This window comes from Epinephelus moara, chromosome 4, assembly GCF_006386435.1.
Source record: "Epinephelus moara isolate mb chromosome 4, YSFRI_EMoa_1.0, whole genome shotgun sequence".
Taxonomy (NCBI): Eukaryota; Metazoa; Chordata; class Actinopteri; order Perciformes; family Serranidae; genus Epinephelus; species Epinephelus moara.
Window position 1 is genome coordinate 45463358 of NC_065509.1, and position 16481 is coordinate 45479838.

The window sequence follows — 16481 nt, forward strand, 5'->3', positions numbered from 1 at the left end:
CTAAAGACTGAACGGCTTCGTTTGTATATGAACTTTACGTTGAAGGGTCGACGCTGACAAACAGCTGACTGAGTGACAACTGTGGAGCTGAGGGACACATATTAGGAATAGTCTTATAATTACAGATACAAGAATGTTTCACTGATAAAATAATTATTTATCAGTGATGAACTGTCGTTATCTCTTAATATTTCATTTTGATGCTGAATCGTGAAGCACTTTGTAAAGTTTAATGAGCATAATTAACTCTGCATTCAAGCCTGGTGAAGTGTGCGTCCAGTCCTTTGGTCTTATCACATTTAACCATAGTTGTCTTTGTTTTTGTTGACGGGCAGTGGCGGCTGGTTTTGAGCCATGACTCCTTCTATTCTGGCTCCCAATAACACAACAAGACAAACACATTTTAACACTCCTATGGAGCCTACAGCCCTGTGGGGGAGAGGCAGCTGCACCTCCAGCTGATAACATGATGTCATCGTAATGTCGACACTAAAGCAGTCTGTACCAGACACTGAAAAAAAAAAAAAAAAAAAAAGCCAATCTCTAAAGATCTGAGCCACCTGGATCACAGGTCAAGAAGAAAGTACCAGATTAGCCCCTTTTCCACCAACATTTCCAGGAATTTTTATTCCCAGGGATTTATTTACCTGGGTAAAATAATTCCTGGTAATTTGTGTGGTTTGTTTCCACCTCACCTAAAGTTTCAGTAAATTTATTCAAATTAGCGTGATGACGTAGATGATTCGGCGTGCGGCGTGTATTTGGCTCCGCCAGTTCATTGGCTGGTTACGTGCTGGTGTAGAGAGTTGGGGCTGTTTGTCTCAGCCAGCAGCTCAGTGTAAAGTATTTTAAGATAAGTGTCAAACTAAGTTAGTCTACATACAGACAGCTGTCATTAGAGCTCATTAGGAACAATTCACCAATGTAGACAGCGATATTCAATATGCTCCGCCCACAGTCTCTCATCCACCGACACTAACGTTATGTCTGACACTACGGCCTTTAATATTTTAGCCCCGGGGCTAATTTAGTACCAGGTGTCAGTGCCTATCCTTCATCAAAACAGAAACGAAGTGAAGCTTGTAGAAATTAAATAAAGTTTTCAGCGGTTGCCTGTACCAGGAAGTGCGGAATGCTGCAAGTGTGTGTTCCACCAATCAGCGTTCTTCAGCAAACAGCCCCGCCCCTCAAGAATTCTGGGTAATTTGAAAAGTCCTACCTCCCTACTAGGTACTTTTTCCAGGGTAAATTTGGGGTTGAGGGAAAGTTTTTTACCCGGGTAATTTCGAAATTTGGGGTTGAGGGAAAGTTTTTTACCCGGGTAATTTCGGTGGAAACGCGCAGAGGTTTTTCAGAATTCCGGGTAATTGATAAAAGTTCCTGCAGTGGAAAAGGGGCTATACAGACCAGAACTGAGAGACTCTTTGAAGGAGAGCTCTCTGAATCACCACTTCTTCTTCTTCTTCTGTGGTGGTTTTGTGTCACCGACCAGCTGTTGTATTACACCAACTTTTACACAACAGTTTGAGCTTCATCTGGACAGAACTTAATTATTGAGCAAAAATTACTTAACAATCATCAAAGTGAACTTATTTGTTTTCTGCTTTTCAGTTTCTGGCAGTACAGGAAATGACTCACCTCCGACTCTCTTCTGATTGGCTCAAAGACCTGCAGACTCCAGATGACTCTACTGTTAACTCGACCAGCGGACTACAAGACGAACTGCTGACTAGCCCCATTAGCTAACAAGGTAAACTCAGATGGACTGGAGGTTGTTGGAGGTTAATTTTCTCTCTTTTGGTGGAGCTAACAGTTTCCACCTGCTTCCACTATTTGTGCTAAGCTAAGCTACTCATCGTCTCGTCTGAGTCTGGAGAACACGAGGGTTTAATACATGTAGAAGTGTCCCTTTAATAAGAAGAACAGAGGACCCGGGACGCCTCCCTGAGGATCCCCACATGATGCTCAAACAGAGAACAGGAGTATTTTCTGAAATATCGGACTGTTCCTTTAAATCTAACGTCTCTTTTTGCTACAGGGGATTTAACACTGTTAAAGTTCACAAGACGGTTTCCTCCAGAGTTTCTACAGAGGATCCGGATCCAGGTCTTCCTCTGGTGCTGGTTCCAGTCTGATGAAGAGCACGAAGAATAAGCTCAGTCAGTTTATTGAGGAATTCTGATCCAGGTCTTCAGTCAGACTAACTGGAGTCCACAAGAGTCTGTTGATGGTGTCATCTTCAGTCAGCCAATCAGAGGGTCAAGTTACAGATTCCCAAATGTCCAGAGTCCTGCCTTAATGCAGAACATCAGAGAACCTTTTCTTGGTTCATGTTCTCTGGGTCTGTTATGGTTCTAGTCCTGGCGCTTCCAGGTCCATTTAGGTTCAGGCAGGATCGTCTCAAATAAAAATCTTTTCACCTGTTTTCCAGGAGCACAGGAACCTTTTTAAAGCCTTGAGAACCATTTCAGGATCCTTGGTAGGAACTAGATTTTTTTGACAACCCAAGAACATTTTTAACACCTCAGAAATGTTTTACGAACCCTTTTAAGAGCTCAGGATCATTTACAGGAACCCAAGAACCCTTCCAAGACTCCAAGAACCTTTCCAGGAACTCTTTAGGCACTCATGAACCTTTTTGGGATCTCAAAACCTTTTCCAAGAGTGCATTTGGTGTCCAGTAAATGCTTCAGGGAACATTTTATGGAGTCTGGGAACCTGTTCAGGAAATCTTTAGGAACTCACAAAATTGCTCCAGGAACCCAAGAAATGCTTTAGGATCTCTCTTTTTTACAAGAGCCTGGGAACTTTAAGGGCCTCTGAAACTTTTTAAAGAACCGTTTTAGGCACTCCGGGGCATTTTCAGAACCAAGAAACCTCTTTAAGAATTCACAAACTTTTTAGAAGAACCCAGGAGCCCTTTTTCAGGAATCCAGGATCCTTCTAAGGAGCTCTGGACCTTTTCCAGAAACGTAGGGACCTTTTTGAGAACTCAGAACCTATAAAAGAACCGTTTAAGAAATTTACAACGTTTTGCCGGGACCCATACATGTTTTTAGCTGTTCAGGAACCTTTCCAGGAACCTTTTTAGAAACAAAGGACCTACCCCAGTAACCCTTTTCCAAGAACAAAAGAGTGCTCTGGGGACTCCAAAACCTTTACAGGAACTTTTCAAGAAACTCAACCAAGGCATTACCCCTGGTTCCATCAGAGGATCCTAGTTCAGGTTCTACTTCCTTGGTTGAATTTGGGTCTGGAGTACAGATCTCAGGAATATTTGTTTTAGAAAGAATTTCTAATAATTTGACACAAAAACCATCTCTGTTTCCTCAAAAGTTTTTCTTCTTTTGGGGAAAATAAAAACATGTTGAGTTACGGGGTATAAACTGAGACCAGGATCCAGACTGAGTCCAGGCTGAAGAAAGTCTGATGGATTAAATGATTTTTCAAAGTTCGTCCACGTTTTTCCATTTTCAGACCCCCTGACCATCCACCCACCCTACAGGAAACACCAAACACATCCTGCTTCCTTATTGGGTTGTCCGTCCATCAGCAGGTGGAGGTGGAGGCAGTGAGGTCGTAACCATGACGATGAGCCTCAGGACTTGTTGTCGTCGTAGAGGTCGAGCGAGGCCTGAATGTCCGGCAGCTCCATCTCACAGACGACGCTGCGAGGAGACATTGAGTTCCTGTTGAAGAAGTGACCGCCGCCTGACGACACAGAAAAACAATCAACATCCACGTCAGAACGAAAAAGATTTACATGACAATGTGCGCCGTATGAGTCATGTAAATATATTACATACATGTACAAATATATGTGGTTATAAAACAATACTGTTAGAATCAAACTACGCCACATTTATCAATATTCAATAATTTAACAGACAGCAGCAGACAGGAAGTTGTGTTTGTTCTGTCCTCAGATCATCAGCTGGATCAACACCAACATCGCTATTAAAATAAATTAAATCTATGATGCAGACTTTCAGAGTTTCAGCTCACACTGAGGATCTATAAGACTAATCTGATGACATCATCAGGTGTATGTTTATGATGTCACTGGCTCCGTCTAGTGGACAATTTGAGACACTGCAGCAAAACCAACAGACACTGAAGGAAAGGACGATATAACCTGGATTCATTTCTGCCCGACACAGCGACCAGGATCATCTTTGACAAAATCATCCTCTTGTTCTGTGGTCGTCTGAAACTGAGTTTTATTAAGCTCTATCACAGTTATCATAGATCTACCAGATCTCTTCTGCTCCACGACAGTGTGAAGTTGGTTTTCTGACACACGGCTGAAATACCTGAGGCACAGACATGGCACGACACGTCTGCAGCAACATGTCTGCAGCAACATGTCTGCAGCAACATGTCTGCAGCAACATGTCCGCAGCACAGTGTTACTAATATAATGAAGAGAATGCAGTGACCTCAGAGGCTGAGCTCAGGGTCGTTATCTGTGTGAGCAGCATTCAATGTTTCTCAACAGCTGCTCCTGTTTTATATTTGTGTCTGTGTGACTCTGAGGTTGTCCGACATGTGAAAATCCTGTGTGATAGCCTAGCTCTATGACAGTATTAATAGTGTGAAGTTGCTCCGTGACAGTATTAATAGTGTGAAGTTGCTCTATGATGGTATTAATGGTGTGAAGTTGCTCTATGACAGTATTAATAGTGTGAAGTTGCTCTATGACAGTGTAAAGTTGTTCTATGACGGTATTAACAGTGTGAAGTTGCTCTATGACAGTGTAAAGTTGCTCTATGATGGTATTAATGGTGTGAAGTTGCTCTATGACAGTATTAATAGTGTGAAGTTGCTCTATGACAGTGTAAAGTTGTTCTATGACGGTATTAACAGTGTGAAGTTGCTCTATGACAGTGTAAAGTTGCTCTATGACAGTATTAATAGTGTGAAGTTGCTCTGTGACAGTGTAAAGTTGCTCTATGACAGTATTAATAGTGTGAAGTTGCTCTATGACAGTGTAAAGTTGCTCTATGACAGTATTAACAGTGTGAAGTTGCTCTATAACAGTGTAAAGTTGCTCTATGACAGTATTAACAGTGTGAAGTTGCTCTATAACAGTGTAAAGTTGTTCTATGACGGTATTAACAGTGTTAATTTGCTCTATGACAGTATTAATAGTGTAAAGTTGTTCTATGACAGTACTAATTGTGTAAAGTTGTTCTATGACAGTATTTATAGTGTCAAGTTGCTCTACAACAGTGTAAAGTTGCTCTATAAAAGTGTAAGGTTATCACAGTGTTAATTTGCTTTAGGTTGAATGTAAAGTTTAGTTGCACCTACAGTTATGTGTTGGCACCTGTATCAGAGTTCAGTTGCTCTGTGATTGCAAAGTTGCCCTGTGACTGTAAAGTTTCCCTGTGATTATAAAGTTTCCCTGTGATTATAAAGTTGCTCTGTGATTATAAAATTTCCCTGTGATTATAAAGTTTCCCTGTGATTATAAAGTTGCTTTGTGATTATAAAGTTGCCCTGTGATTGTAAAGTTGCTCTGTGATTATAAAGTTGCCATCTGATTGTAAAGTTGCCCTGTGTCTTGTGTTTATGGTGCCGTGCCATCATGTCCTGCTGCTTTCTTACTGGTCACAGCGATGGTGATGTCAGCAGGGGTTCTGGGCGTGGCCTCAGGGTGGGGGGGGCTGAGCGGCTCCAGGCTGATGGACGGCTGGTTGCTGTCACCCAGCGTTGCTCTCTGGCTGCTGGACGCCTGACTGACGCCCAGACGCTCCACGTCCAACACCACGCTGTCCACACAGGGGAGACTGGTCTGAGGACGGAGACAGGGGACAGGTGTTAGAGACACACGTGGTGTGTACGTCTGTGTGTGTGTGTGTGTGTGTGTGTGTGTGTGTGTTAATGATGTCATCGATGACTCACCATGATGCCCAGAGCCTTCAGGATGTTGAGTTTACACATGGGACAGGTGCAGTGCTCGTTCAGCCACGGGTCCACACACACCTTATGGAAGACATGTCTGCAAACACACACACACACACACACACACACACAAATATCAGAGCATCAGAACACAGATCCGATCCAGGACCAGTTCAGACTTCATATATGATGTTTTATACTGACTGATACTGGGCTGACTGATACTGGTCTGACTGGTGATACTGGTCTGACTGATACTGGTCTGACTGATACTGGGCTGACTGGTGATACTGGGCTGACTGGTGATACTGGGCTGACTGATACTGGGCTGACTGGTGATACTGGTCTGACTGATACTGGGCTGACTGGTGATAGAGTCCAGTGCGTCATTAACGTATGAGTGTGTTCAGACTCACTTGCAGGGCAGGATGCGGACCACATCGTTCAGCTGGTACGCTTCGATACACACCGCACAGTGGTTAAAATCTGGATCAGTTTCCTGCAAACAAACAAACAAACAAACAAACAAACAAACACACACACACACACACACACACACACACACATACACACAAACATGAATATGTTAACGTGACATCGAAACTTTACAAATTAAAACCTGTTGTTTTCTGGTCACAACTGGTAGTTTTCAGCTTCTATATGAAATATAGACGCCTCATTGGCTGCTGGATCATACGTCAGTGGTGCCGCCATTTTGGAGACGGAAAGACAGGAGACAGGAGCAGCAGTTTTTCAGGATAAAAAGCTTTATAACATTTATATTTCTCAACCATCTGCAGTGAGACATTTTTACATTCATGGGTTTATGTTCAACATGTAGCAGAAAAATCAAGTTTAGTCTCCAGTTCATTATAATGTGAATATTTAGTGTCTAATCGCTGCTGGACGCTCAGTAGAGGAGTGTGTGTTACACTGACAGGAACTGAATCACTGATGTACTGGAAAATAATTCATGAGGAACTGTAAAAACTCTTGTTTGTCAAACATGAATTTGTCTCATTGTCCTGATTAATACCTGTGGAGACATTTCTATAGAACGTAATTTCATGTGGAGGCAATCAACTTTTTAACTAGCTAGCACGTTAGCTACAGAACACTGTCTGCTTGATTCTGTCAGAATATAGAAACTGTCACCTCTGATCATTTTACAAAGGACACCACAAGAACACATGTTCTTTCTTTCAGTTGTATAAAGTCAGTTTAGTTTGGTTCTGTCTGCACCCACGCACCATCCTGGGAAAATAAAGGCTCGCTAACATTAGCACGCTAGCTACATTATCAAACACTAGTGGGCAGAAACAAACACCGATGATCCACCTTCTGTTTGATAATCTGAACATGTGTTCTTGTGGCGTCCTTATCAGTGGTGAAAGTTTATGTATTCTGTTACGATCAAGAAGATAATAAGCAGACAGCGTTAGCTAGCTACATGCTAGAAAGATGAAAAAAGAAAAAAAGTCACCCTGGGAGTCATATATTAAATTTGCAAATGATACTGCCGTAGTTAGCTCACTGAACCAGGATGAAATTGGGCATGGACCTGTTTTGTGAGCTGGTGTGAGGCGTCACATTTACAGTTAAATATATCAAAGACCAAGAGAGTTATTCTGTGTGTATATGTGTAATTTATGTGTGATATGTCTGTGTAATCTATGTGTGTCATCGTATCTACAGAGTAGATGTATGTGTTTTACGTATTGTGCTGTAAACAAAATTGCCCCCCGGGGTCAACATTAACAAGACGTTAAAGACGTCTTTACCTTGTCTCCTTTCTTCACCGTCCTCGTGGTCAGCTTCCCAATGGCTTTCTTTGCTGCATCACCAAGACGACGCTGAGGGACAGAGAGGAAGTTACTACAGGTCAAACAGGAAGTGGACACATGAACACATATGTGACAGTACTGTCAACAGTACTACTGTCTGTGAGTCATGTGTACTACTGTCTGTGAGGCGTGTGTACTACAGTACTGTCAACAGTACTACTGTCTGTGAGGCATGTGTACTGTCAACAGTACTACTGTCTGTGAGGCATGTGTACTGTAAACAGTACTACTATCTGTGAGGCATGTGTACTGTCAACAGTACTACTGTCTGTGAGGCATGTGTACTGTAAACAGTACTACTGTCTGTGAGGCATGTGTACTACAGTACTGTCAACAGTACTTCAGGGTCAGCAGATGCTGATGAGGTGAAGTGAAGGTTGTTCTGCAGCAGATGGAGAGAGGGGGGAGGAGGAGGATGAGGAGGAGGGAGACAGAGTCCTGAGAGGAAGGTTATATTACAGTGGGGGGAGACTACCCACTGCTCCATTAAACTTTCAGCAGAGATTCACCTCATTAAATATTAATGTTCATCTGCACAACGAGAGGAGGAGGAAGAGGAGGAGAGGGGGATGGGAGGATGAGAGGAAGAGGAGGAGGAGAGGAAGAAGATATGTATAAGGGGGGATGAGAAGAGTGGAGTTAGCCTATTAGCTGTTAGCTGCGTGTTAGCTGTGTGTAAGCCTCTTAGCTGTATGTTAGCATATTAGTGCTATATTAGCTGTGTGATAACCTGTTAGCTGAGTGTAAGCCTGTTAGCTGTGTGTTAACATATTAGCTCTATGTTAGCTGTGTGTTAGCCTGCTAGTCTGTAAACAGTGTGTTAATCTGTTAGTAGTATGTTAATCTGTTAGCAGTGTGTTAGTCTGTTTGCAGTATATTAATCTGTTAGCAGTGTGTTAGTCTGTTAGCAGTGTGTTAATCTGTTAGCAGTGTGTTAGTCTGTTAGCAGTATGTTAATCTGTTAGCAGTGTGTTAGTCTGTTAGCAGTGTGTTAGTCTGTTAGCAGTGTGTTAGCCAGTTAGTGTGTTAGCAGTGGGTTAGTCTGTTAGCAGTGTGTTAGTCTGTTAGCAGTGTGTTAGCAGTGTGTTAGTCTGTTAGCAGTGTGTTAGCCAGTTAGCAGTGTGTTAGTCTGTTAGAAGTATGTTAATCTGTTAGCAGTGTGTTAGTCTGTTAGCAGTGTGTTAGTCAGTTAGCCTGTCAGCAGTGTGTTAGCCAGTTAGCAGTGTGTTAGTCTGTTTGCAGTGTGTTAGTCAGTTAGCGTGTTAGCAGTGTGTTAGCCTGTCAGCAGTGTGTTAGCCTGTTAGCTATATGTTTGCTTATTAGCTGTACGTTATCTGTGTGTCAGCTTGTTAACTTTACATTAGCATTTTAGTGGTGTGTTAAAGTGTTAGCTTTGTATTAGCATATTAGCGGTGTGTTAGCCTGTTAGCTTGTAAGCGGTGCTTTAGCCTGTTACCTTTAAATTAGCATGTTAGCGGTGTGTTAGCATATCACCTGGCTGCGGTCACGGGCGCTGGTGTAGCGGATCTTCTGGATGAAGTAGAAGATGAGCCAGGCAGAAGAGATGATCATGAGGACGATGAAGGAAATGGAGACAAAGACCAGCGAGCCTCGGTTAATGTTTTTGGCAGAACCACGTTGGCCGACCACCACTGAGACCAGGACGGTCAGATTCCTCTCTAGGTGAGCCAGGATCTCTTTACCGTACGCCTCTGTAATCATCACCGCCACCGTGTCACCGGTACCTGAATGTACAGAACCAGGGACAAGTAGAGTCAGGACAGGTTACTACACTGTACTGCAGTGTGACACGAATACACTGTACTGCAGTATAACAGTACTACACTGTACTGCAGTACTGTACTGCAGTATAACAGTACTACACTGTACTGCAGTGTGACACTAATACACTGTACTGCAGTGTGACACTACTGCACTGTACTGCAGTTACACTGTACTGCAGTGTGACACTACTGCACTGTACTGCAGTATAACAGTACTACACTGTACTGCATTGTGACACTACTGCACTGTACCGCAGTATAACAGTACTACACTGTACTACAATGTGACACTACTGCACTGTACCGCAGTGTAACAGTACTACAATGTACTGCAGTATAACAGTACTACACTGTACTGCAGTGTGACACTACTGCACATTTTACTGTGCAAGTTGTTTTAATGTATTTTAATATTTACGTTTTCAAATTGTTTTTGTTTGGTTCAGAAATCAAGTTTATAATAATGATTTTTTTTTTTTCTCAGCAGAGCAGATTGTTTCTGTTTGTGCTCTCTGACATTCAGCACCAGGACCATAACACACACACACACACACACACACACACACACACACACACACACACACACACACACACACAGTGTGAGGTCACAGTGACCTCATCAATTAATGACACATTCCAGTCTATATTTAGACCTCGGCATCGATTCTCAGGAAGTCACTCCTCACATACACACTGTCCTCCTCCTCCTCCTTCTCCTCCTCTCAATCACAACTTAAAGGAATATTTCCACATTGCAAGCTAACAGTTTCCTTTCCAGTTCTTATGCTAATCTAAGATAGCTGTTTCCCCTTGTTTCAAGTTCTTATGCTAAGCTAAGCTAACTGTTTCCCCTTGTTTCCAGTTATTTTGCTAAGCTAAGCTAACTGTTTCCTCTTGTTTCCAGTTATTTTGCTAAGCTAAGCTAACTGTTTCCCCTTGTTTCCAGTTCTTATGCTAAGCTAAGATAGCTGTTTCCCCTTTTCTATTCTAAGATAAGGTAGTGGTTCCTCTTGTTTCCAGTCTTTATACTGAGCTAAGCTAACTGTTCCCCCTTCTTTCTTGTTTTTATGCTAGACTAAGCTAACTGTTGTTTCCCCTGATTCTAGTATTTACGCTAATCGAAAATAGCTGTTTCCCCAATTCCAGTCTTTATGCTAGGCTAAACCAACTGTTTCCCCTTGTTATGCTAAACTAAGATAAACTGTGGCGTTTGGACTCTGACCTTCATGTCCCATCTTCACCGTCTTATTGGTGGAGTTGTTGTAGATGAGGACCGCCGTGGCGTTGTAGGCTGCCGCCTTCAGGATCTTCTCTTTAAAGGTGCAGTTTCCTCTCTGCAGCAGCGCCACCCAGTGGACGTTCCTGGGAGGGACCAGGAAACGAGTGTTGGGGTCGCAGCCCTGCCGGTCCACCACTGAGGAGACACAGAATGGTTACTGCTCTAGTTACCACTTCACTGATAAAACACAACAACATCCTCTACTGCCATCATCACCATCATCATCACTGTCTTCCTGCTGCTGTTAACAGCAGACATGTTTCTGTCTGTTTGTTTTTGGAGCGTCCCAGAGCCATGTGATCTCCAGGGTTAAAACACAGGTGTTGCAGTGAACCTGGAGATCTTTGTGTTCACAGTGTACAGGTTAAAGGAACCACAACACGGACAGGAAATGAAACCTGTCTGAGGACAGTTTGTTCCAGAGGATCTGAGTGTTCACACAGATCCACAAAACGCTGACTCATCACTCGGAGTTCATTTGGAGGTCTGAAAGAGGCCAAGAGTGAAAAGACCCTCCGACTGACTTATTGATCATCAGGTTGCATCCTCACAGTCATTTTCTGATCACCTCATCATCACTGAGTCTGTATTAGTTATTGGATATAACCGTTGTTCTGTCCCTCTGCAGGATGATTTAAGTATGTATTGATGTCAGGATCAGTTCTAACAGATATTAAAGCTCAGCTGGTGCAGACAGTCAGAGCTGCAGTGTCCTTCTGTGAGGGCAGTCTGACTGTAACCTGACACCTCCAAGCCCGCCGCAGTGTCCCACTACTACAGTACTACTGCATATACTACGACATATACTACAGACACTGACCTTCAGCCACACCACAGTGTCCCACTACTACAGTACTACTGCATATACTACGACATATATTACAGCCAATCTGACCTTCAGCCACACCACAGTGTCCCACTACTACAGTACCACTGCATATACTACGACATATATTACAGCCACTCTGACCTTCAGCCACGCCACAGTGTCCCACTACTACAGTACTACTGCATATACTACGACATATACTACAGACACTCTGACCTTCAGCCACACCAGTGTCCCACTACTACAGTACTACTGCATATACTACGACATATATTACAGCCACTCTGACCTTCAGCCACACCACAGTGTCCCACTACTACAGTACTACTGCATATACTACGACATATACTACAGCCACTCTGACCTTCAGCCACGCAACAGTGTCCCACTACTACAGTACTACTGCATATACTACAGACACTCTGACCTTCAGCCACACCACAGTGTCCCACTACTACAGTACTACTGCATATACTACGACATATACTACAGACACTCTGACCTTTAGCCACACCAGTGTCCCACTACTACAGTACTACTGCATATACTACAACATATACTACAGACACTCTGACCTTCAGCCACACCACAGTGTCCCACTACTACAGTACTACTGCATATACTACTACATATACTACAAACACTCTGACCTTCAGCCACGCCAGTGTCCCACTACTACAGTACTACTGCATATACTACTACATATACTACAGCCACTCTGACCTTTAGCCACGCAACAGTGTCCCACTACTACAGTACTACTACATATACTACTACATATACTACAGACACTCTGACCTTCAGCCACACCACAGTGTCCCACTACTACAGTACTACTGCATATACTACGACATATACTACAGCCACTCTCACCTTCAGCCACACCACAGTGTCCCACTACTACAGTACTACTGCATATACTACGACATATACTACAGACACTCTGACCTTCAGCCACACCACAGTGTCCCACTACTACAGTACTACTGCATATACTACTATATGCGTAACTGTTTCCCCGTCTTTCTTGTTTTTATGCTAAGCTAAGATAGCTACTCCCCCTTGTTTCTTGTTTTTTATGCTAGACTAGGCTAACTGTTTCCCCTTGTAGTATATATTCTACTACATATACTATAGACACTCTGACCTTCAGCCCCACCTCAGTGTCCCACTACTACAGCACTACTGCATATACTACTACATATACTATAGACACTCTGACCTTCAGAACCAAACTGTCAATCTGTGCCAAATTAAGAGCACACCTGGATCAGTAAAGCGTGAGTATAGGTGAACAGGTATCTGGTCTGTTTTCTTTTCTTTTTTATTGTGTTTTTTAAATTACATACTTACCGTAAAATTTCTATTAGTAGCCCGGGCTATTATTTGCTTAAATTACAGCACTCAACAGGCCTATATTTGGGACAGGCCTTTAATTCTTTTCACACAAAACTGTTACTCAGCAAAGATCAGGAAATACACTGCTCAAAAAAAATGAAGAGAACACCTAAATCCCACATCAGAGCTTGATGAACAAATTATTCAAGTGTAAAATCTTTACTGATGTACATTGTTTAGTTAGCTGAGAACCAAATGACATAACAACTGTCGGTGGAAACCAAAACCATCGACCCACTGAGGGCTGGATTCAAAATCAGCGTCAAACATTTAAATCACAGGCTAATCCATCGTGTGAGAATTTTATCACATCAACTCATCTTCTGACTCAGTCGTGTGCACAGCCCACGCCTGCCTGTATGACCTCCTGACAACGTCTGGGCATGCTCCCGATGAGTCACATGTGCTCAGTGTGAACCTGCTCTCATCTGTGAAGAGAACGGGGCGCCGATGGTGGACCTGCCAGTTCTGGTGTTCTCTGCTGAATGATGGAGCTGCACGGTGCTGGGCTGTGAGCACAGGTCCCACTAGAGGATGTGGGGCCCTCATGCCACCCTCATGGAGGTATGGTATCAACCTGATTGGGCTGCAGGTGCCGCCTCATGCTACCAGTAGTGCCAAGGACACTAGCAGAAGACCAAACTAGAGAAGAATCAGTCAGGAAGGATAAGGAGAGAGCAACTGTCTGTGGACACCACATGTAAAACCATTTCCTGTTTGTCTCTCCATTGTTCCTGTTGTCTCTTTGATTTGACTCAAAGCAGCTGAAACTGATTCACAATCACTGGACTGACCTCTCTGAAGTTTACCTGACTTCCTGTCAGACTGGGACCATTAAATGTTCCCTTCATTTTTTTGAGTAGAGTATGATCAAATTCTTTATTTAAACCAGTTTGAATATTAGTTGTATAAAGATGAGACTTCAGGTAATGTGTGAGCTATGAATCATTCATCTGATCTAACTCTGACAGACAGAGCATCAGAGAGTTACATCACCCGACATACTGACACAACACCAATTTATTCTGTTAAAACAATACTCACAACTTGGATTAATGTGTTTGTGTGTGTGTGTATTTCAGGCTTGTGTGTGTATGGCAACAGAAGGAAAGAATTTAATTTCCCCTCTGAGATTAATAAAGTATTTCTTCTTCATAATAATCAAAATCTATTTCTTTAAACAAGCTGCAGTCAACAAGCAATTATTTACTTATCACATATAGAGCATCTGTGTGTGTGTGTGTGTGTGTGTGTGTGTGTGTGTGTGTGTGAGAGTGTGTGTGTGTGTCTCTCTCATATGTTGCAGAAGTACGTAATTTAAAAATCACTTTCATAAACAGCAGTGATACGAGGCTATCTCTAAATTATAAAAGAAAAGAGACCAGTTAAGCTGCAGTGACAGTCTAAGCCAGGTGTTGTCACACAGGTGAACTCTCAGGTACCAAAATTTGGTGCTAGGGCTGCTCGAATTTGGAAAAAAATCATAATCACGATTATTTTGGTCAAAATTGAAATCATGATTATGCAAACGATTGTGCGGCGCACGTGATGACATATTATTTACACGACGGTATGTCATTTCTGTCTCTACATGGTCGCGAGTTTACAATTCACCTCTGCTCTCTGTATCGAGCACGGCGGAGTTTGGCCCCGATGCACGCACGTACACACGCACACGCACACGCACACACACACACACACACACACACACACACACAGACCCACCTCTCTCACTCTTCCTCTGCCATTTTCCGCACACTGTTTTTGAAATCTTCAGCGATCACCTGCCCCGCGCATTATTCGTAGTTCACCTACTAGACTGGCTCGTGGAGTGAACAGAGGAGGGGAGGGGGTGGTATTACGCGTGCACGGCTTCCGTAGAAGACAAAATAAAATCTCCAGGCATCCGTGACCAAAAATAGTTTACTCTCGATTTCATTAATTTTGAAATCGTTTGACCTGAAAATCACAATCGCGATCACCAGACGATTAATTCCACAGCCGTATTTGGCACCGCCAGTCGGCTCTCTGTAGTTCAGACGTAATTTGGTCATTACTCTTAAAAGTATGGTGACTTCAGTACCCAACCCTGATGGTAGGGGTCACACACAGACAGGTTTGAATTATGTGAAGGCGAAGGCGTGTAGACGTGACGGATCGCTGACAGAACCAGGAAGAACTTGTGTAAACAGCAGAGCCAGTGACGTCATCGTCAACAAAGTTAATCCTCTAGATCCTCAAACATGCAGCGCAAACATTACTAAGGTGAAGCAGTTCACTGTCGGGGGTCGTGGTTTCAGACTCACCTCAATTCGTCTCCAAACAGTGTGGAGAACATCAGAGTGAAATGTAAACGACAGGCTGTCAGACAGAATCAGACGATGTAGAAACACCAGAAAAAAAATCTGAATTTTAAAAAAGGGCCAGAACTTAAAACATGTTTCGGTTTTATTATAAATGACTTCAAAGTGTGGGAGGTCACAGCAGAATCTGAACCCCCCTCCTCCTGCTCCTCTATCCTAAGCAGACAGCGTTAGCTAGCAAGCTTCACTAGCTTTGTAGCTAGCATGCTAGTGCACTAGTTGGTTGAAAAGTTTGCTACATGGCTAACATTATTTTCCCAATAACAATCCTAAAAATATATTTAGCAATCTCCGTCTGTACAACATAAAATTGCAGCTCTGGAACTCACACATGGAGACGTCTTAAACGGCGGCTCTCTGGCTCTGCTGGTCGCTGTCTGCCCCCTGAGCTGGGGTTTGTCTTGACTGGATTGTGTCCCCGACTGGAGGTCAGTCTCTGGAGCTGCTGCCCACTCTCCTCCTGGTGAGGTGGGCTGTAGCGGCGGGGAGTGAGGCGAAGGACACACTGTTTGAGGCTCTAGCTGACGTTAGCTACATAAAGATGAAGCTACAGCTGTGAGCCTTTAGCTCCTGTTATTACTATTATTATCGTTTTATCTCCATTTAGAAAACTCTTCACGTAGAACAGCCAATAGGAACGCCCTCTGTCTGAAATGACCTGTGATTGGACAAAATCTCCTGACAACAAGACGAGGAGCAGGAGTCCAGTTTTCTCTCAGAACGCTTAAATTACAATATGATCAAAGGTTATTTTGGGATTTTTGCCCAATAACACCTAAATTAAACGCCCTACTGCAGCTTTAAGTAGAGAGTGAGTGTTTTATGCTTCTCAGTTTGTATGATGAAGAAACTCCTTTGATTCTGTCACATAAAACTCTTTAACGTAACACCAGAGTGTTTGTGATACTGAGGGAAAGAGTAATGAATGGCTGATGAGATCTGTCTGACTGAACTGTTGCATCTATAATCATAAACTCACAGTGAGGATTGTTTCTGCAGTGATGATCACACAGGTGTGTCATGTGACTCTGAGCTGCAGTGATGATCACACAGGTGTGTCATGTGACTCTGAGCTCT

The 16481-nt window shown here is 43.1% G+C and overlaps 1 protein-coding gene across 2 annotated transcripts in view; it reads right to left on the reverse strand.

Annotated features, from left to right (window-relative positions):
• Window positions 1-1294: 1294 nt before the first annotated feature.
• Window positions 1295-16481, reverse strand: part of rnf130 (ring finger protein 130) — a 16953-nt gene continuing 1766 nt past the window's right edge. For both annotated transcript variants that reach the window (XM_050042501.1, XM_050042500.1), the window contains 7 exons: window positions 10758-10949; window positions 9246-9496; window positions 7689-7760; window positions 6324-6406; window positions 5908-6004; window positions 5611-5797; window positions 1295-3711 (listed from right to left, as the gene is read on the reverse strand). In XM_050042501.1, coding sequence (XP_049898458.1) covers window positions 3599-3711; window positions 5611-5797; window positions 5908-6004; window positions 6324-6406; window positions 7689-7760; window positions 9246-9496; window positions 10758-10949 — 995 coding nt within the window. In that variant the 3' untranslated portion in view covers window positions 1295-3598. The remainder of the gene's footprint in view (window positions 3712-5610; window positions 5798-5907; window positions 6005-6323; window positions 6407-7688; window positions 7761-9245; window positions 9497-10757; window positions 10950-16481) is intronic.